The following is a 22,483-nucleotide window of genomic DNA, read 5'->3' as shown; positions in this document are numbered from 1 at the left end:
TATTGCACATGTTCTATACAGAAACAAGTGTGAAGTTACCATTAAACAGGCAAAGCATCCCTTTTTACTCCACAAAGACAGGAACCATATCTGCCTGGTATTCCCAAACATTCAGTATACGATAACTATCACACAAGCAGCATACACATAAAATACCTGACAACAATCCTGGCAACAAAGTCTATAGGTTAACTTGCACAGAAAGCCCTTGACCTAAATAGGAATAGGGAGAAACAACTCTCCAAGGTAACATTTACCAGTTGAACTTGACTTATTGTGGAAAAAGAGTACAAGCAACATAGCAAGCTCTCTTAAAATGGCTCTATCACACAATAAGTCCAAAACTATTCCATCTCATACATTCAATCTCACTTTCTCCCCTCACTCCTATATTTCTCCACCCTCCTTGATTTTGCTTTTAATCTTTTATGCTCGCCACTTTGTGAGTGCTAAATTAAAACTGCACAGTTCAAAAATCAAACTGGTGACCAAACTAAGGATTCTCACAACAGAATTATTCCCCATGAACTCATTTATTCCATAAATAATTGTTGATCAACTATATGCAAAGCACAGTTCTAGTTACCAGGGATAAGATAACAAAACAGTCAAGGTCTCTACCCTAATGAAACTTATGGGGGTAGCGTGGGGAGGAGTGTGAAAGAGGGGAGTGATACCAACTGATTTGTTGTAAGACCGTTTCAGCTGCAGTGTGGAGAAAAGAATGTTAGGGGATCAAGGAGTGAAAACAGACCAATTTTTAAAAGTCTTGCAGAAGTCCAGAAGACATATAACTGTAGTCTGAACTAGGCCTAAAACAGCGGTGGAAGAGGTAGAAAATGACTGATATGCTTTGGAGATGGACTGGGCAAGGCTGTGATAAAAGAACTGGATGTAGGGAAAGAAAGGCTAAGAGAGGAACCCAGAATGCCTTTTAAGTTTTGACCTCAAATAGGAAAAACTAAGGAAATGGTCGGAAAGACAGTTACTCAATCCCACCTCCCTACAACATATGAGGCCGGAGCAGGAGAGCAATACGTATATCTAAGCCAATGGGAAGTTCTAGGTTCTGAGTAGTTTCCTAGGGTACTAGAAAAGAAGCGAGGGATAGCAGCTTCTGAACCCATCCAGTTTAACCGTCCCATCATCGCTTCCCATGAACCCGGCCCTTCACAGCCTGCCCCAGCAAAGAGCGAACTTGGCCATGGCGACTCACCCACTAGACAGATACCTGGGCTGGGGAAAAATCCGACCCCAGCCACACCTTGTAGGAGAGTCCTGCTCAGAAATCAGGAGATTCCCTCCGCTCTGAGGGCCCCCATTTCGCGCAGCCTTTAAAAGTACCTCACCTGTTCGAGCCCCGTGTGCTGACAGCTCAGAGCCTGGAGCCTGCTTCCAATACGATGCCTCCCACTCTCTCTGCCTCTCCCCTACTCACGTTCTGTCTCTCCTTAAAAAAAAAAAAAAAAGAAAAAAAAAGGAAAAGAAAAAGAAAAAGAAAAAGAGAAAGTACCTCACCTAACACGCTCCTTCTTCAAAGCCTCCAGAATTCAAACACCGCCTCCTAGATTCAAATAAATGGGCCCCGCCCCGCGCATGCGCTTCTGCGGAGACCCAGTCCGCGGCCAGGCAGAGAGGCGCGCTTTGCTGAAGCCTGATTGGTTGCGTTTCAACTCAAGGACGCGAGGCCGTGAGCGGGCTGACGCAGACCCAATTCCGGAGAGCCGCTCCCCCCCCCCCCCGCCCCGGGCAGGGGGGGGCGTGTGGGCCGTTGCTGCCAGAGCTAGACGATTGGCCGTTGCTGCCAGAGCTAGGTGATGGCTAGCGCTCCCACTGTCTTGATAATGTTTGCCTTTGTTATTTTGCTTGAAACCCGACAATTAGTGTCTCGATTCCTGAATTTAACAAGAGCAATTCAGTTATAGTGATCATTTTGCCCAGATTGACCCCAATGTCGGGACTTTGTAGAAAAACATGAAACTGCAAACTTAGCAATAAAGGCTGCTTCTCCCTTGCTGTACAAGAGACTTAGGTTATGAAGCTGTCGCTTTTCCCAGGTGAAGCAAGGGGGTGGGAAGAAAGGACAGCTGGATCTGCCCTCTTTATACCGAGGTTGGGCAGCCATATCTACCAGGGTTTGCTAGAAACCTGTGTCCTAAAGTAGGTGTGGCACCTTGCACTTAACCCGCCAGGCAACACGTAAAGATTTCTAACTTTGGGGAATCAGTGAGTTTTAAAGAAACTGGCTAAAACAGCAACATGGGCTTAGTCTGAGACCTGAGTTTAGTCCCTAGTTTAATCTCTTAACTAGAGTAGGAATTAGAGAGGAAAAGTAAACTGAGTGACTCTCACTGATTTTTTTTTGAGGCCAAAGCATACCCATAAACTGTAGGCAAAACTGTAGGAGAAAACTGAAATCTTAGGAAGAAATGACGAATCAAAGATTAAGTTGATATATTTTGGAAAGATGACACAGAAATTACTATTGACTGCATCTCATGATTTTCGGAGTACTTTCATGAACTGTTGTTTAATCATGCATAAGAATTGAATGTTTGATATTTGCTATGACAGCTGCTCCTATCTAGTAAAACTGAAAATTTCTCAAGAGTCATTTTTCATACTTTTAATGATTTCATAGACCCAAATGTGAATTGGAAGGGATTTTAAACCTTCAATCCCCTTCCCTTTTGTAGATGGTGAAACTGGGGCTCTGAGTGGTGAAATAACTTTACTAATATGACAGGTCTGTGGCATTGGAATTTGTGCCACTTTGTGGACACACACAGTGAGAGAACACTGGTTCACCTTTATTTAATATACCTGCAATTTTCTCTGAAATCACTCTTCCACCTTCCCTTGGCATCATCTAGTGAAACAGAACTCCAAAAACCTGAAAATTGTATTGATCCTAATTCTATGGCTTTCTGTTTTATATGCTGACATCACAAAATTGTGGGGAAACTTAAAATGAGATTGGAAAGTTGGTAACCTCGTTAGTATATTAAGTGATTATACTTCTCCTTCTCTTTCTTCTCCCTTATCCAGAATCAGAAATAAAAGAGCCTGAATCGCTTGATATGACCCTTTCTTCCCAGATTTTCATTATTTGTCCAGGCAGTTTCCTCCAAATTTCAAAAATTTTTATTTTGAAAGAATGAGAGAAATAAGACAGAGGTATCAATTAACAAGAACAATGACACTGAAGAAAATACAATAATTTGTACTCCCCACACACACAACACCCCCACCCCTCTCCCCATCCCTGGCACAATAATATTAAAACCATCAAAGTACATCTAACAAGGAGAAACAGCAGTATGGAATGAAGAAAGCAATGTTTCATACTGCTCAATCCAACTAACCCATATCAAATGTCCTTCCCCCAGATAAATTCCACCCACCAGAATTGATAAAGAGGTGTAGAGGAGACAACCATGGGAGTAACTTGGATCTCTGCTTACACTTGCAAAGTTCAGTGAAGATTCAATAGGAGTAGTGAGTCTGGCAGGGAAACACTGGTTATAGCTCCTCTGTCAAGTTTCAGATGATTTAAGAGAACAGCTAGAGTTTGAGATTCACAGAATTCTAACAGGACTAATCCCTGCTCCCTCAACTGCAACAGTGGAGCAGCTGCCAAATCCTGGTTAGCTGCTGAGAATAGTAGGAAGTGAGACAGCTTTTGGCTTAAGAAAATCCAAAAAAGAGGTCTGGTGACAAGTTACTGTGTCAGTTTCAAACTGTGAGTAAAGGAGCTTAGTAGATTGGATTGGGGCAAAGAAAAGGTGAAACTTCCAATTTTATAACTTGAAGAATTAGATTATGTACGGACTGCATATATCCCTTCTTTTAATTAAACTGAATATAGAGTATTTAAAATTTCAACAACTGTTACAGTGGAGGCTAATCAGTATAACTCAGTGTCTGAAATTGAAGGAACTTTTTCCTAAAGTGATAAATTGGTTCTCAGCTTAATCTATTGAGAGAAATTCCCTCATGCCACAGAAACATATCACTTGATTTATACCAGAAGTAAGTAGGATTCTCTTTATAGGAGGTTTATTTTATTCTGCCCTTACTAGAATCAGTCTATAAAGGGAAGGATACCTGTGCAGGATTAGTTTAAGATCAGAGCCTTCTCCTTGCACCTGCATGCACGCACACACACACACACACACACACACACACACACACGCACACACAGTAAATACATTTTCCCACGTATAATCTTACAGTCACATGCTTGCTGGAGTCCATCTCACAAATACACTTCAATAGTTAGCCATATACATGTGCATGCAGCAAGATGTGAGAATTTCCCCGGAGTGATTAAAGGTGGTGCACTATGTCTATGTGGGGAGGTCATTTTAGGGTATAGGTGTACACAAGCCAATAGGGCCATTAACTTGCAGATTGTATTTTTTCCTTTCCCTCAAGATAAATAAATCAAATGAAAAACACACACTGACATCTTCCTGGGTGTAATGGAGGCAACTGCCTGGAAGGTCCACTTTTTGCACTTTTGCTTTCCTATGATAACTTCATTTTGCCCTGAGGGGCCTTCTCATATAAGGAGGACTGCTCCTCTGCATTCCCGGAATTCCCTGCTTGCCCTGGTGGTGGTGAGGGCTTCTTCTCAGAAGACCGGTCTTCTGGCTTGCGAGCAATCAACAGGCGGCAGGTGAGCAGGATTCCAAACACCAGAGCATGGGCGTAGCGTTTGAGAGGATCACCAACTAGCTGATGGAAGAAGAGCACAGCCAACACGAGCAAGAGTAGGAAGAAGTTGGCCACATCTTTGGGACGCCCAGGCACAAGGGTCATGACAATGCCACAGGCCACCTCAAGAGCACCAATGCTTTTGCGGAGGAGAATGGAATTGATCCCCATTTTCTTCAGCAGAGGGAGGGCTCGGACATAGCTCTTGTAAGCACGTTTCTAGAGTGAAATACCATAAGGAATGCCACATTAACCATGATTTTAACATTAGAATGAAGAAAACACAAGCAAGGTCCTCCTTCCCCACCATTCCCTTTCTATGTCCCCACTAGGTCCCAATTTTTTTTTACTGTGGCCCCTAAGTAAAATCTTGTAATTAAGATGAGAAAAAAGCAAGCAATCTTCTGAGGACCCTGTGATCTGAACCTTAGTAACAGCACAAAAGAGAATTTGGCTTTATTGTTAGAAATTATTTTCTGATTATAAATCATAAACAACACTAAAGCATTTAAAAAAAACTTAGGGGTGCCCAGGTGGCTCAGCCAATTAAGCATCCAACTCTTGATTCCAGCTCAGTTCACGATCTCTTGGTTCTTGAGAACAAGCCCCTCATCGGGCTCTGTGCTGACAGCATAGAGCCTGCTTGGGATTCTCTTTCCCTTTCCCTCTGCCCCTCCTGCTTGTGCTCTCTAAATAAATAAATAAATAAATAAACAAACAAATAAACATTTAAAAAATAAATAAAAGAAATTTTATTGGGCCCATAAAATCTGGTATGGATTAGCCATATCTACATTTTCTAGCGCTTGCCTCATCCAAACCCAGTTGAATATGAATACCAACCAAAATGAAACAAGGCAAGGCACATTATGGTAAAGCTTCACTAATTTAGACTTCCCTAATTTGGAATCTGATAAGTCAGACAAAAACTGAGCTAGAGTTTATATCTGTATAATCTGTAAAAATTAAAAAGTGAGTGCTATGTGAATAGAAAAATACAAATGTATGCAAATACTAGACTCATATATCTTTAAAATATAGTAAGATAAAAATCATTCTCATGGCCATTGAGATAAATCCTTAGGCCTTTACAAGACACTACTTTGATTAGCCTGGTGCAAGTTCATTAATTTTAATTCAACAAATATTTATTAAACACCTACCATGGATTATGCAATGGAGATAAGTAGGTAAATAAGACAGGGTCAAGAAGCTCTTGGTCTAGTGGCAGGAAATAGATACATAAAACACCAGTAAAGAGCAGTGTGGTTAACAGCACATGATAGAAGCCTGTACAAGGTCTAATTATAGCCCAAAGTGAGACATCATAGAACAGAGAAGGGAGTCACTGGATACATTACAAAGCAATAAGATTATATTGACCTTAGAGTAATAGATAATCATATTTTTCACTGTATTCAGATTGGCCTGATCCTCATTTTTTAGTAAATCAATGAGATTTCATCAAATGTCTTACTAGGTGGGCCCACTGCTTTGTTTTTAGTAAGTATCCATTAATTCATTCAGTATTTATTAGTGCCTCCTTGTGCTAGGCACTGTACTAGGTACTTTGGATATAGATGTCAATCATTCAAAGGCCCTGCCTTCCTGAAGCTTGAGTTTATATGATAAAAAGTAATGTAAATACAGAAGTGCAATAAAGTGTAATGGGTGCTGAATAAAATCATATAGTGGATAGAGTAGAGGCAAGCCAGAGTGGTCAAGTCTCCCTAGATGGAAACTGAGAAAAGCTAGAGTGGAATATTAAAGGAAGAGCAGGTGTTTGCAATATCAACAAGGGAAGCTCATTGGGGCACAGGAAAATGGACGAGCAAAGGCCCTGAAGCACAAAACAGACGTGTGTGTTTCAAACACTGCCCCAGTTCAGCATAGGTTGGAGGAGGGAGAGGTCAGAGTAAGACATGAGACAGGGGAGATAGATATGAATAATGGATCATGAAAACTATATATATCCTTTTATATATGTCTATATATGTGTCACCGTGAGATCATGGAGAACTATATATGTTGTGTTGGAGAGGTGGACTTTATTCTATAAGCCAGGAGGAGTAACATAATTTGCTTTTGAGAAAGGTCCCTTTGGAAATAATGTGGAGGATGGATTGGGAGAGGTATGCTTGGAAGCAAGGAAACCAAGTAAGAGTAGGGTAATGACAGTAAGGAGAGAGGGAAGGGGACAGTCAAGGATACTTTTAATGCAAAATCTACAGAATTTGGTGTCATATTGGATGTGGACACTGAGGGAGAGGGATACGTCAAGAAAGATTCTCTGTTCTCTGGATTGGGTACCTGCATAGAAGAGTGTTACCATTCTCCAAGTTTGGGGATGCATCTGGAAGAACAAGTTGGGGGTGGGGCAAGGGGTAGGAAGGAATAAGGGACTCAATTTGGGTTTTTTTTTTAGTTGAAGTATCTCTAAGACATCTAAGTGGGGATGTCTGGTAGGCAGCTCAGTACGAGAGATCTGGGGTAAAGATACAGAATGGATAGTCATCAGTATCCCAGGTAGAATGTATTCAGTAGGGAAAATTGTGTGACAGATGTTTAAGAAATGTAAAAAGGAAGAGAGTCCACAAAGTAGACAGAAGAGAGTGTAGTCAGAAAAGTATGGGGAAAGCCAAAAGACAAGGTCATGGGGGCCAAGGTTTTCAAGAAGAGAATAATCAAAAGTTCCATATGCAAGGCAAGGATTATAAGAATCAGGAAGAAAGCCAACTTGACCTCTTAGAAGCATCTGGCACTTAGAATATGTTCACACAATCTAGGTTTGGAACAAATGTTAAGTCATTTCTCTCACTTCTGGATAAGTGAATACACCTTATTTCATGGATTAATTATCATGAGTGGCACAAGATAATCCTCTATGAGGACTGTTAAAAGACCAATGGTTCAGTGGAAAAAACCCCATGGGTTTTGATTCCAACAGACTTGCCTTTAAATCCCATCTCTGTCGCTTTCTACTTGGGTGTCCATAGGCAAATTATTTTACCTCTCTGAGCCTCATTTTCCTGGCCAGGGTTAAGATTAAAGTGAAATGAGCAAGGCTATTTGCCTGGAATGCAAAATTTAAGAGGGCACCAAAAACACTTCTTGATTAAGGTAGATAATATCTGTAAAGAACAAAATATCAAAACTTTAAGTAAAGGCAAGATCCAAGTCAGCACTTGCACAGCTCTGCCTCACTTACCTCTTCCTAATCCTGGCCCTGTCACATCCTGTGTTTAACATTTCACCTCACCCTGTCCCTGAGCATATAAAGAAACACAGCAAGTTAGACATTCTTCCTCCCTCATCCCATTTTCGGTTAATCAGGGATTTTGACAGAAATTAGGGGAGAGGTTCACCAGTAAGCAGTGGAAAACCCTGGGCTGAACTGAGCCAGACCCAAATGGAGCAGAGCATAGATGAGGGTTAGGGCACCTGGTGGTGGGGAAAAGTATGCCTGTTTCCTCTTGCTGTTAAACTAGATGCCACCTGCCAACTCTTTCCACTCTGCACTCTGGTGACAATAGCAGGGCAACATTAAGGAAAGAAATCTAAACCCAAGAGGCTTCCTTAACACTTTTAAGTAAGGACCATTTCTAATTAACAACACAAAGCTTCCCAAAAGGCAGTTCCTAATCCTAAATGTAAGCTTCTGACAAGATGAATGCAGGAGATAAGAAGAATTTCTTACAGTAAAGTTCAGAGCCAAGACTTTCAGATGCTGGCTGAGTGGCTTCTGGAAATGGTCCTGTTTTGGCTAAGGCTAACCACCCATCATTCAATAATAGATTCTTAACTATACCAGAGTGGAATCTGTAGCATTCGGCCAAATTCCAGGTCTTTAAATAAAGTTCCTAAGACTTCAGGGACCTTTATTTTCTTTTTTTTTTTTTTAACATTTATTTATTTCTGAGAGATGGAGACAGAGCACGAGCGGGGGAGGGGCAGGGAGAGAGGGAGCCACAGAATCTGAAGCAGGCTCCAGGCTCTGAGCTGTCAGCACAGAGCCCAACACAGGGCTGGAACTCACGAACCATGAGATCATGACCTGAGCCGCAGTCACCCAGGCACCCATAGTGACCTTTTTTTTCTTTACATTTGCTGTAACTCCTTATTACTTTTTCAGTTGTTTATCGAACTTCTTAAACAACAGCTGTGGATCTTTTATGAGGCTATTGCCTCTTTATTTCCCTTCTTTCCTACAGAGGAAACTGCATGACCATAAGCCATTTCATCAAATCTTTAGTTCAAAGTTGAGTAGGTACAGATAGCACCTATTCTCCAGGACTCTAGACAGGGAGTGTTTAATTTGTTAGAGATGGGACTCAGCTTGGGTGGGGTCTTGAAATTATAGGAAGCCCTTTATTCTTTCTCCTGTGGAGTAGGATGGAGACATCAAAAGAATCCTACTATTGTTAACCCCATCAATGTTTGGTCTGGGCCACTTCAGTTCTAACAATAGAAGGGTCACATGTCTTGAGTCTATTATAGTAACTAGATCTCTAAAGACTTTAATTGTTCTGATAGTAAGAATAAAGAGAGTTGACCTAGTCACTCTCCCAAAAGGCTCTCACAGATCACTTTGTTAGATCTGTTTCCTTTCCATTGCAATGACCTAGACCCTGTAACCATAGTTTCCTTATAGGGCAAGGAAGCAAGAAAAGAGGAGTGTTTAGTCAAATGTTTCAAATCCCTTCAATGGGAAGCATACAGCAATATCCTTGGGCTGAGATTCTTAAGATAAGCTAAATTTCAATTTTAGTTTTGCCCCTAAGTTGCTTGGAGAAAATTATTAAGTATTTTATTATCTGGGTTTCCCCTTTTATAAATTAAATGTGCAGTTTGGAGATTCAATAAAAAATCACAGCATCATGGCATCAACCAAGGGCCACAAACACACATTTCATAATTAATGAACCACACAATGAGAAGACCATGTGTTTGTAAGCCACAGTGATTATTTTAATGGTAATAACAATGAATCAAACAGGTCTATTTTTATTGTATGAGAAAATATGATTCAGACATGAGTCAAAAACATATGGAGCCTTTCTTTAGTCATACTTTTTTTTCTTTTTGTCATTTACTATTCACAACACACCAGGGTCCATGATCTCATGTTAATGATATTAAATTTGAATAGCTCAAAACTGCCTAATTACGAAGCACCAGAGTGGTTCAGTCAGTTAAGTGTCTGACTCTTGATTTCAGATCGGGTCATGATCTCACAATTTGTGAGATCGAGCCCCACGTCAGGCTCCGCACTGACAATGCAGAGCCTGCTTGGGATTCTCTCTCTCCCTTCCTCTCTGTCCCTCCCCTGCTCTCTCTCTCTCTCTCACTCTCAAAATAAATAAATAAACATTTTTTAAAAACTGTCTAATTACATTCATCTTCAAGTGAAATTAATAACTGGTCCAAGTCAGCTAACAGGACAAAATGCGAACAGAGGCCAAGTGGTTTGGTCCACTTCAGTATATTTATGCCAGTTAGGTAAAAGAAAAAAAAATGGCTAATCTACTGTGTACCTCCATTTATATAAAGTTCAAAAAAAGGTAAAACTAACTTACATTTTTAGAATTCAGGAAAATAATTACTCTTGGGGAGGTAGTAGCTGGAAGGAGCCCTAAGGGGGGTTTCTGGGGAGCTGGTAACGGTCTGTTTGTTGATATGGGTGCTGGTTGCACAGGAGTATTCTGAAAATTCCTTGAGCAGTTCATTTATGTTAGGTAAACGTTTCAGAATGCTATTCTTCACTAAAATTTACAGAGAAAAAAACTATATGAAAGCCAAAGAGGGCACTGACAAAAATATATTTTGGCTAAAATTCTCAGCCTGGTTGCGATCTTAGACAGTAAAGGCTGTCTTAGACCATAACCGCTGCAGAATATACTGACTCAAGTATGATTTTCCTGCATCTCTGTAGGGAAAAAGTGCCATATGTGAATTATTATTTCCTAAGGGCAATAAAAAGCCATCACGTGTTTAATTGTCAAATATCCATGTGAATGATAAACACATTTTAAGCAATTCTCTTCCCCACTGTTATATAGTACATACCTAAAGAGGAAGCTGGGAAACCCGGTCCTGCTAACCAAACTGCATTTTAGGGCAGAAGAATCTGACTTCAACTGTTAAAGAAAGGTAGCTCTGAAACAAGCACAGCTGTTGGCCATTGAGGGGCCACAAGTTCCTTGGCATAAAATCCAATGTAGTTTAGCGTGGGATGGCTAGTTGTATGAACTAAGTAAAGTCACTTCACATCTCAGGGTCAGTTTCCTCTCTGACAGAATAAAGGTACTGTACCACCTCAGAGAGCAGTCTAGGCATCAGTGAATTACTGTCTTATTACCTAGCTGGAAAGCAGTTAATGGCGGTGATTGGAAGTGTAAAAGATTACCTAAGGGCATTAAATAAACTGCCCAAACATGAGGGCATTTGACTATAAGATAAGCAAATCAATCAAATCAACAAACCTTCCCTATGAGGGGATGTAAAGCAGCAGAGACTTGCCCTGTTTTCCTTAGGGCCACAATCCCTTGGCTTCATTGTGACAGGAATTTGGCATTTTCTTACCATTCTACATGGGGCCCCTTTTGACTACAGAATGGAACCACTGCTACAAAGAGCTGAATACCAAATTTAGAGCAAGTCAACCATTTGTTTGTTCCCCATCACTGCACAGGAAGCTGCTTAGCAACATTTGTAAGCGTTGTCTCCTAATTTCAAGTGAATTAATGAAGGTATTTAGTCAAGGGAGTGATCAGTCATATTGAATTCACGTGGGCTTTAGAGTACTCTATAATGATACTTGCTAAATCTGGAGGAGGTATGGGGCGACACACACCAAATGGGCAATTCAGAGAGACATCTGGAAGTTCTGCATGGAATCCACTGTGCATTACCCAGCAGCAAGTGTGGAGTTTTCAATATTAGCTAATTGCATAAATGTCTGTTCACCAGGGCACATGAAAATAGCATCTTGCTCTTCTAAATGCCTGATTTCAATCCCTTAAACTGACCATTCAAATTAGTCAGGAAGCCACTGCATAATGTAGAATCCATGATCATCATTACTTCACCCAGAGCATTTCTTAAACACTCACTATATGTAAACACTATACCAGATGCTTCCATATATAATCTCGATTAATATTTGCAACAACTTTCTGAGGTAAAGTTGAGGAAATGAGGAAACTGAGACACCAAGAATGTCAGGACTCAAGCCCAAAGCTATCTGACCAAAAGCCTATGCTCCATCCATTAATTTTTCCTGGCTTCTGCAGTATACAGGAAAGGAGTTCATAGTCATGTGTCCATTTGGTTCTTAGCAACGATTCTCCATGGAGGGGACAACACGTAGGCATAACACTAATGGTTTTAGAACAGGGGAAAAAATAGTGGCAGAAAAGAAAAACACCAAAATTCTAAATTTGAAAAATTGGTTTCAAAGGAAAAGTATGGATTGGTGCAATTGTACTGTTACAAAAAAGAAGCAAGAATGTGCCAGGTATTTTCAAGAATCAGTTGTAAGTTCTGACATCCAAAAAGGTAGTTGTGATCATTAATAACTCCTCTACTGAGAGTACTGAGTCATGGACTTGGTTTCTAATCTCTGCTCCCACAACAGTTTACCCTATGATATTGGATCATTTTAATCCATCAGTAAAATAAGAATAACTAATTAAATGAATTTACCTCACTGATATGTTTTAAAGAACAAATAATCTTTAAACTACCACACTCTGAGATCTTGTAAGAAAAGCCACTGCAGGCAATGCATGACTATCAATGCAGAGGAATCACTCCTAAATGGAAAACAGAAAATTCCAAATAATCATCACAGCTGATCTAGAGTTGGGGTCCTGAGGGGCCACATGCCCTTCTAAGAGCAAGAAATGGCTCCTGTACTACATAATCAAGATCCAACCAGAGAAATCTGAAGGGTGGTGACCAGCCAAGAGAATGCTCCAATAATTCATTCATTTGCTCATCCATTCAACAAATATAAACTGAGCCCCTTCTTTGTACTAGAATTGAATTTTTCCCATTTCCTATGGATTCAAGAATAAAGCTAGGCCAGCCCAGGACTGGTGCAGTGGGCCCTGTGCCCATCTCCAGCCTGGGGCCCAATGTTCAATGCAGGAGGGGACCTTGGAAAAGGCAATCTGAAAATCCTCCTCAAGCTTCACATTACTGTGAGGTCTACCTCCCAGCTAGATACAGTTCTTCCATTCCCTCCAGATGCCCCTAAACACATAATCACAGAACTGTGTGTACACACACACACACACAACACACACAATGTTTCTGTCCTGCTGTATTAGCTTACACCTATTTAAACATGTTCCTTTATATGATATGAAAATTTGATATTGGTTTCTTCTGACTTTCATTAGACTGCAATAAACAGCTTGACCCCCTAGGAAGAAACCTACTATAAACCCATTGGTGGCTGGTCCTCCTCAGGAACTCCTGCCAAGCTTCCTGGGTGACTCCATCTTAGTTGGATTGCCTGCAGAGCCTAACATTGTACTTAGGGTGCAGCTTGGGGGAGGGGGCTCTAAAACAGCTGAGGAGAGCCTGGGGGACAGGGAGTATACTGAAGAAGCGTACTATGTCCTGAGGAAAGGGAAAGCTCAAAAATACCTAAGGTGCACACACAAACATAGAAATATCTGTACATACTAAAAGTAAAGAAAAGCAAGAGCATATTCACGTATTTATAATCTAACACCAAACTACTACCACCAAGACAAAAATATAGTGGCATGTCCCTCCCACCCTGTCCCTCTGCCTTTGGTGGCTTCTGCCACCCCACCTCCCTGCCCCTCCCCAGTGCAGGCTGCCTTGGATACTCATTTTGATCTGATTTCAATTCCATCTAGTCAAGCGTGATGGGAGGAGGGGAGGGGAGAAGAAGAAATATATTAGGATTTGCCACTGGGGCTAGACCTAGACCCTTGAGTCCCAGCCACCCTCCCCCACCTCAGGGTGATCCTGTGATGAGAGAGACATGGAAAGCACCAGCTCAAACCCTGACACAGAAGCCAGAGCTGCCTGCAAACATTTTCTGAGCATCTACAATTTGCCAGTCTCCATCCATTTGCAGCTCCCATTGAGGAGCCCTGGAAGGCTCCGCAGTGGGCTCCAGGAGAGCTATTTATTCCTGTCAACGTGTGGGGCTATTCTTCCTTGCCTCAGTCCTAATGGGGAGTCCCTCTTGCCTCTTTTCTCTCTCCCTTCCTGTTCCTCCCCTAAGCTCCTTTCCTTCTTGACCTTGAGAGCTCAGTAATGGGTTCCCTCCCATTACTGGCAGTCTGGCAAAGGCAGTGAGAAACAGGTTCTCTTCAGCTGGGGCAGGTAAATGAAGAGGCAAAGTGATGGGGAGAGGCGAGAGACAGAAAGTGCTGGAAACATCCCCTGCCATCCCCTAGCACTCTACAGCATAGGAACAAGTCCTCTTCACGTCCAACTAGGAAGAGCAGCCCAGCCCCCAGGTTGCAGAGGAAATGTTTTGACCAGTCACCTTTGGTTATTCCAACTCTGCAGAAGGGAAAACCTGCAGAGGACCTGGCCCTGAGCATCCACAGGGCAAGATGGGGATTATGGATTATTTTGCAGGAGCGAAGAGGGAGACTTTGCAGATTTTGCAGATTAGCCCACCAACACAACACAACACAACACAACACAACACAACACAACACAACAAAACATCCAGGTCTCCCTTGAGTGAAAGGGAGGAAGCAGGTGCTCAGTGACCTTTATTTGGGCCAAGACTGCTTTGTTTCAAGCATACAGACACAACACACCCAGGGGGCTAGGGGATCAGTTCTCCTCCTGGAATGAGGAATACCTTTCCTGCCCCTAAAAAAATCACGAGTTTTAGTAGCCCTTTCTCCTCCAGCTGTTTCCCTCCTTCCCCTTTGTTCTTCCTGAAGATGAATAAACTCTCCAGCTTACTAAACTCCTAGCTCCAGGGGAAGGAATCAGACTTGCAGACTGGTTGCCCACACTTTGGGTGTGCTAGAAGGAGGGAAGGGTTCCTGCCAATGACAGGTGCTACGCAGGTCTCAGCCTTCTGGTTTATTTGGAGGTGGAGGTGTACTCGCTGGGCAACCCCTCCCCCAACTGGTGTTCAGTAGCTCCAAAACAGTTGCTCCTGGCATAGCCCACATCGCTCTTGCCCAGATGCTCCTTCAGAGCTGCAAAGTTGTTGGGGAGAAGGGATGGTCCGGGGTGGGGGTAGGGGTGAAGGGGGTGGGACCACGGACGGGGAAGAAAAGAAGGGGAGAGGTACTCGCAATCCCTCGGGGGTGCGTCCCTCATCACCCATTTGTTTCACTTACCATCTCACTGTAGGCATCCTTGCTGAGCCTGGGGGTCAACTTGATAGTTCCCATGAAAACAAAGAAGAGTCCCAGGGCCACTGAGAGGGCCACGACAGTTACGGTTCTGGGGGACGCCATGGGGTTACCAAGGCAGGTCCCAACCAATCCTTCGGCTTTGCGCACCCTGTCTAAGGCGCAGACAGTTAGCACAGGGAGAGCTAGAAGGAAGGAGAGCTAGAGGGATGCTGCGGAGGCAGCAGGCAGCTAGAATGACAAAGGAAGAGGAGGGAGCTCGGGAGAAAAATTGAGAGATTGAGATTCAACCTCTCTCACTACAACAATCGCTGGGTCCTAATGCCCTACGCTTACTCCTCACTGGCCAAAAGCACAGTCTAGAAGTTAAATGGAGCCCTCCACGGAGGTGGAAACTTAAAATGGGGAAGTCGTAAAATTGGGAAAAGGTAGGTTATGGTTCGAGTTCAGTCCCTGGGCTGTCTCCGGAATGAGGAATCAGGGAAGACCTCCTTTCCACCACTTCCCACCAGGAGCACTTTTCATTTCTATAGTCCTCTAGTTAATTCACTCCACTCTCATTTTTCAACCTCCCTCCTTCTCTCCCCTTTTCCTTTCCTTCAGTCGAAAACATTACTCCTCAGTTTGCTGGTTTCTGCAGTGGGTAACATTCAAGGATAAAACTGCAAAGTTTCCAGCTCCATTGCTGCTGAAGAACGCTTTATCTTTCTCTTCCTCAAAAACTTTTAATGGCTCCCATTGCCCAGTGGTTAACTCCAGGGTTTTAAATTAGGCATTTGAGGCCTTCCACATTTTGACCCCTGCCTCTCTTTGGAGGTTTATCTCCCAATAGCTCCCATGCCACCCCTTATCTCCTATCTACTCATGGCCCCATAAACCTGAGCTTTCCCACCTCTCCCTATTCCATCACTCTTCATTAACATTCAACCTTTTCCTCAATGTCACCTCCTCTGGAAAGCCTTTCCTGATCCATTCCCAGCTGGATATCGTTTCTCCATCCTCTGATTTCCTGTAACAATAACCAATGTTTGTTGACTGTTTACTAAGTGCTAGACACTGCGCTTTACTTGTATTAACTCATTCAGTCTTTTTATTTATTTATTTATTTATTTATTTATTTATTTAGAGAAAGAGAGAGAGAGAGAGAGAGAGAGAGAGACAGAGAGAATTCCAAGCAGGCTCTGTTCTGTCAGTGCAGAGCCCGACACATTGCTCAATCCCACAAACCATGGGATCATGCCACGAACTGTGAACTGTGGGATCATGACCTGAGTCGAGATCAAGAGTTGGAGGCTTCACCGACTGAGACACCCAGGTGCCCCAACTCATTCAGTCTTTACAGCAACACTGTAAGCTAGGTATGAGCTCCCCACCCCACACACACCCTTTTGATGAGGCAGTGTTCATTAATAGTCTAGAGTCAGGTCCAGAAGGTCCAGGGTTTAAATGCCACCTCTGCAACTAACTAACTAACTCTGTGAACTTGGATAAGTCTCCCAACTTCCCCAAGCCTTCCATTTCCATATTTGTAAAATGTCTGTGAAAATTCTGCCTCAAAGGTTTGTTATGAGAATTCGATATAAGTAAATTGCCTAGCACAGTGTCTAACATATAATGATGTAGCTCCTTTTTTGCTTCTTTTGCTTTCCTAATCTACTCCACAGTTAGTTTAGGTTATAAGCATTTCAAAGGTAGGAACAACTTCTATATATTCCCCATAGTACCTAGAACAACACCTTTTGTGCACGAGATCCTAATAAATCTTCCTTGCAAAAAAAAAAAAAAAAAACGGATGAATTTAAATGCACATATCCCTGGGAGTGGTAACACTTTAAGTTTAACAATCATTTACATCTTATTGTGGAAGAATTTCAATCTTTCGTGATTATGATTTGACCTATAAATTAATGAGTGACTACAATGTGCATACAAGTGAATTAGGCACTATAGGAATATGCAGATAAATGAGGCATAGACCCTGTTCCCAAGGGATTTGTTCTATAGTAGAGAGTAGGATTTGTTAGAGAGGAGCAAAATGAGCATGTAGGTAAGCCCATTCACATAGTTAAGCAACTTATCAAATATATATATATGTATATATACCATTTTCCTTTCAAGTTACATGATAATGGGAATGATAATATTCATTATAAAATGTGTAAAATACTGAATAATAGAAATACTAATAATAAATATAAGGAAAAAATAACTTGTGATCCCAACGTGCAGAGATGAACATTGTTATTCTGATTGGTCAATATTCTAATTGACCTTTTTCCTAAATGCCTCTCTATGTACAAAATATATATAAATTAATTTTTCAAAATTTGATCCTACTAAAGAATCAGTTTTATACCCTGTTTTTTTCACTTGTTAGCATTTTTCCGTATCATTAAACTATCTTCAAAAACAGAATCTTTTCAAAATGATTGTATAATACTTCAGCATCATTTGAATGTATTATACTTCATTTAACTATTCACATGCTAGATATTATTGGTTTAATGGTGTTTGCTTCTGTAAATAAAGATGCGATGCACATCTTTGTATGTCAATCTTTGTCTAAATTCCTGAATTTTTCCTTAGGATAAATTTCTAGAAGTCGGATGGGTCAAAATTATGAACTTTTCATATATGTATATTCCTTTTTTTTAATTTTTTTTTTTTGAGAGAGATTGAGAGCATGAGCAGGGGAGGGGCAGAGAGAGAAAGGGAGAGAATCCCACGCAGGTTCTGCGCAGAGCCCCACGGGGGTGGCTCCATCTCACAAACCGTGAGATCATGACCCAAGCCGATCAAGAGTCAGATGCTCAACAGACTGAGCCACCCAGTCACCCCTATACATATTCATTTTTATATGTACATATTTAATAATAGCTAACATTTACTTATCATCTAGAGAATACCAGACACTATTCTAACTGATTTGCATGTATTGTGAGATTAGTACTATTAATTCCCTCCATTTTATGAATGAGAAAACAGAGCAAGGAGTGAAGCAGTGACCCAGGTCCATAGCAGGGCTGCCACCTATTGGGGTATTCAACTTAAACCTGTGTTGTTCCTCCATTTGCTGTTGCTGCTCCTTTAAATCATTTGAAGAGATAAATGCTTAAAAGACTCTTGATACAGGGGTGCCTGGGTGGCTCAGCTCAGCTCTGACTTCAGCTCAGGTCATGATCTCTCGGTTTGTGAGTTCGAGCACTGCATCGGGCTCTGGGCTGATGGCTCAGAGCCTGGAGCCTGCTTCTGATTCTGTGTCTCCCTCTCTCTCTGCCCCTTCCCCGTTCATGCTCTGTCTCTCTCTCTCTCAAAAAAAAATAAACGTTAAAAAAAAATAAATAAATAAAAGACTCTTGATACATATTACTTATGTGCTTTCCAAAAAGCAAATTTACCTTCCCATCAGCAGTATAGAATATGTATGCATCACCACATCAGATCTGCATTGAGAATTTCAGTGTTTTTTATCTTCATCAATTTCATTCATAAAAATGTTTTGTATATTATTAGTGTGTTAGGACATTTTTTCATATATTTGTTGGTCATATGTATATCTTCTGTTTATGTCCTTTTCCATTTTTATTTTGAGTATTGATGTTTTTTTATTGACTCTAAGAACTTTTCATATCATACTAACATCAATTATGTTTTAAATATTTTCCCTAGTTTGTGTTTGCCAATAAATCTGGTGGAGCCAAATCTAGCAATACTTGTACAACTTTTTCATTGCTTTTACACTTAGAAAATTCTTCCCAATCTAGCAGCCGCTGAGTGGTTCAGTTGGTTGTGCATCCAACTCCTGATTTTAACTCAGGTCACAATGCCAGGATCATGGGATTGAGCCTCATGTGGAGTCCTGCATCAAGCACACTAAGTGTGGACTCTGCTTGGGATTCTCTCTCTCTCTCTCTCTCTCTCTCTCTCTCTCTCTCTCTCCCCCTCTCTCTGCCCCTCTGTCCCTCTTTCCTGCCACTAATTCGTGCTCTTTCTCTCTCAAATTAAAAAAAAAATTCTTCCCAATCTCAAAATTTAACATTTGCTTATACTTTTTTTTAATTTTTAAGTTGATTTATTTATTTTTTTTAATATATGAAATTTATTGTCAAATTGGTTTCCATACAACACCCAGTGCTCATCCCAAAAGGTGCCCTCCTCAATACCCATCACCCACCCTCCCCTCCCTCCCAGCCCCCATCAACCCTCAGTTTGTTCTCAGTTTTTAACAGTCTCTTATGCTTTGGCTCTCTCCCACTCTAACCTCTTTTTTTTTTCCTTCCCCTCTCCCATGGGTTTCTGTTAAGTTTCTCAAGATCCACATAAGAGTGACACCATATGGTATCTGTCTTTCTCTGTATGGCTTATTTCACTTAGCATCACACTCTCCAGTTCCATCCACGTTGCTACAAAAGGCCATATTTCATTCTTTCTCATTGCCATGTAGTATTCCATTGTGTATATAAACCACAATTTCTTTTTTTTTTTTTTTTTAAATTTTTTTTTTCAATGTTTATTTATTTTTGGGACAGAGAGAGACAGAGCATGAACGGGGGAGGGGCAGAGAGAGAGGGAGACACAGAATGGGAAACAGGCTCCAGGCTCTGAGCCATCAGCCCAGAGCCCGACGCGGGGCTCGAACTCACGGACCGCGAGATCGTGATCTGGCTGAAGTCGGACGCTTAACCGACTGCGCCACCCAGGCGCCCCAAATAAACCACAATTTCTTTATCCATTCATCAGTTGATGGACATTTAGGCTCTTTCCACAATTTGGCTATTGTTGAGAGTGCTCCTATAAACATTGGGGTACAAGTGCCCCTATGCATCAGTACTCCTGTATCCCTTGGGTAAATTAAGTTGATTTATTTATTTAGAGACAGACTGAGACAGAGTGAGTGAGAAAGCAGAGAGAGAGACAAAGAAGAGAGAATCCCAAGCAGACTGCACAGTTCGCACACAGCCCCATGTGGGGCTCAAACTCATGAAACCTGAGATCATGACCTGAGTCAAAACCTAGAGTTGGATGCTTAACCGACTGAGCCACCCAGGCACCCCCAACATTTGTTTATACTTTTTAAAGCTGTTTTAGGCTTTCATTTTTTTGCATTTACTATTGTTGATGAATTCTGTCTTCACTGGTTTGTGATGCTTCCTTTATTGTATATTGGGTTCTTATCTTTTTATTAGGTCAGTCTCAAGGCTTGTGTTCCTTTGATTTGTTTGTTGATTCCTGTGACAGTACTATGTTTTAAATATTATAACTTATGTGTACGTTTTAATATCTTATAAGCCAAGTGTCCCATCATTATTATTCTTTTTTGAAAATTTCTTTGCTATTATCCTTATTAATTCTTTTAGGTGAATTTAGAATCACTTTATCAAGGTAAAATAACTTTGAATCTTGACTGGGTTGAATTAAACATATAATTAATTTTTAAAGCTGTCATCTTACAAAATTTAGCTTTCCCATCCAGAAATATGGCATCAATTTCCATGTTTTCAAATCCCACTTGCTAAAAGATATACAAATATCCTTGTTTTCTTTGTGTAAAGCATATGCATTTCTTAAAAAATTATTTCCAGGGATTCTGTGCTATTTTTTGTTGTCATCACAAATGGATTTTTTTCTCCATTATATCTCCTAACTGGTTGTTGCTGGCTTACAGGAAAACTATTGATTGCTATTCAGCCACTTCATTGAACTCTTTTCTGAACTCTCTCTTTTCTGAGTTAAATCTGAGTGTTTCAATTGATTCCCTTGGGTGTCTTCTGGCTAGACAAACGAATCAGCTACAAATAATGATGACTTTGTTTCCTTTCCAATAGTTATACTTCATTTCTTTTTCACATCTTACTGTGTTAGCTACAGGCCAGCTAACATTTGCTTGGCCTGGGGCAAGAGTACAAATGGAGGCCCACTTACCACATTTCAAGAAACCATGAATTGGAACACAAATAGAAGGAAGAAAGCCAATGCTTGTTGCTACTGGGACACAATCATTGTTATGGAAGAATCTATTGTTATTGAGAGAGAAAGGACTTGACATGTTGATTTGTCTTTTCTCTTACTAAGCACTTCAGCTGCTCAAATTCTCCCTGAACAACAAAGCATTTGTCTGATAGCCGCAGCAGAAGTCACAAACCTTTGTGGCATTCAGATGCATTTGCCTTTTGTTTCAAGTACACATGGCAAGCAATATGAAGTATTCCCCTGACATTTGAATGATGTTAATTATGAGACCAGGGGTTTAGGGTTGTGTGCTGTGCCAACACTGAGCACTGGATCCTGAATGTCACAAGTGCCCATGTCTTCGTTAATAAATATATTTTTGTATATTTGTAATATGAGGGATCCTCTAAACTATGCCCAGGTCTGATGATGGTGCTGGTTACTCAGGACACTTCTAAGCACTTTTAAAGACTAGTTTTGTCTTCAATCCTAGTTAGAATAGTTCCAGTTAATAGAGAGCTATCATTTACTGAGGGCTTGCCATGTGTCAAATGCCATTATAAGTGCTCTACATACATTATCTTATTCATTCGTTACAACAACACCCCAAAATAGGAACTCTTGTTATTAAGCTTTGCTTGGCTAGGTAACTTTCTCAAAGTCACATGTTTGTATGCTGCTGAGCTGGGATTTGAAACCCAGGTATGTCTGAAAAAGGTTCATTTTATCAACTGCCACATTATGCAAACTTAACATCATCTATTGGTTTGAGATGATTCTTTGTCTTTAGTTGGCTCTGGAGGCAAAATAGAATACTGGATTTTAAATTTTTTTTAAGTTTATTTTGAGAGACAGAGACAGAGAAGGAGGGGGCAGGGTCTGAGAGAGGAGACACAGAATCCAAAGCAGGCTCCAGGCTCTGAGCTGTCAGCACAGAGCCAGATGAGGGGCTCAACTCACGAACTGTGAGATCATGACCTGAGTCGAAGTCAGACGCTTAACCGACTGAGACACCCAGGTAGGTGCCCCATGAATATTGGATATTTAAACTTGAACTTGAAACTGAACGGAGATCCAATAGCTGGTTCTTAGAAAGAGGTGGCTCTCTTTATTGTCTCATAGGGGATGAGAAATTCTATTCTTTATTCATACCATTCCTTACATCCTACCATTTGCATATTTGTAGGTTTTCCTTCCAACTGCAGAGGTCTCTGGGTGGTGACTACACTGGGGTCACAAACTCACATGCCTACAGAGGGTGAAGACTTAATGTAAATGTGTAAATTCCATGAGACATTAGACAACAGATACTAAGTTTTTTTGTATTGTGACCCCTTCATGCTCTGGAAAATTCTGAGGTAACTGGTAATGAGACCACCAGTTATGTAAAATACAGATCATCTTGCATTCTTTTGGTGATTTTCAAAATGTGACCTGAGAACCCC

The 22,483-nt window shown here is 41.1% G+C and overlaps 1 protein-coding gene across 1 annotated transcript; it reads right to left on the bottom strand.

Annotated features, from left to right (window-relative positions):
- Positions 1 to 3,216: 3,216 nt before the first annotated feature.
- On the bottom strand, positions 3,217 to 15,301 carry TMEM35A (transmembrane protein 35A). The gene is made up of 2 exons (XM_047075709.1): positions 15,075 to 15,301; positions 3,217 to 4,938 (listed from the first exon to the last, which is right to left on the bottom strand). Exons 1-2 carry the CDS (start codon positions 15,192 to 15,194, stop codon positions 4,531 to 4,533), a joined length of 528 nt encoding a protein of 175 aa, XP_046931665.1. The 5' UTR covers positions 15,195 to 15,301; the 3' UTR covers positions 3,217 to 4,530.
- Positions 15,302 to 22,483: the final 7,182 nt, after the last annotated feature.

Source organism: Lynx rufus, unplaced genomic scaffold (genome assembly GCF_022079265.1).
Source record: "Lynx rufus isolate CCGP_SWC_20201006 ecotype Redwood Valley unplaced genomic scaffold, mLynRuf1.p SCAF_14, whole genome shotgun sequence".
In the NCBI taxonomy this organism is placed as follows: Eukaryota; Metazoa; Chordata; class Mammalia; order Carnivora; family Felidae; genus Lynx; species Lynx rufus.
The sequence above is the reverse complement of the archived record's forward strand: the minus strand, read 5'-3'. Positions and strand labels throughout refer to the sequence as shown.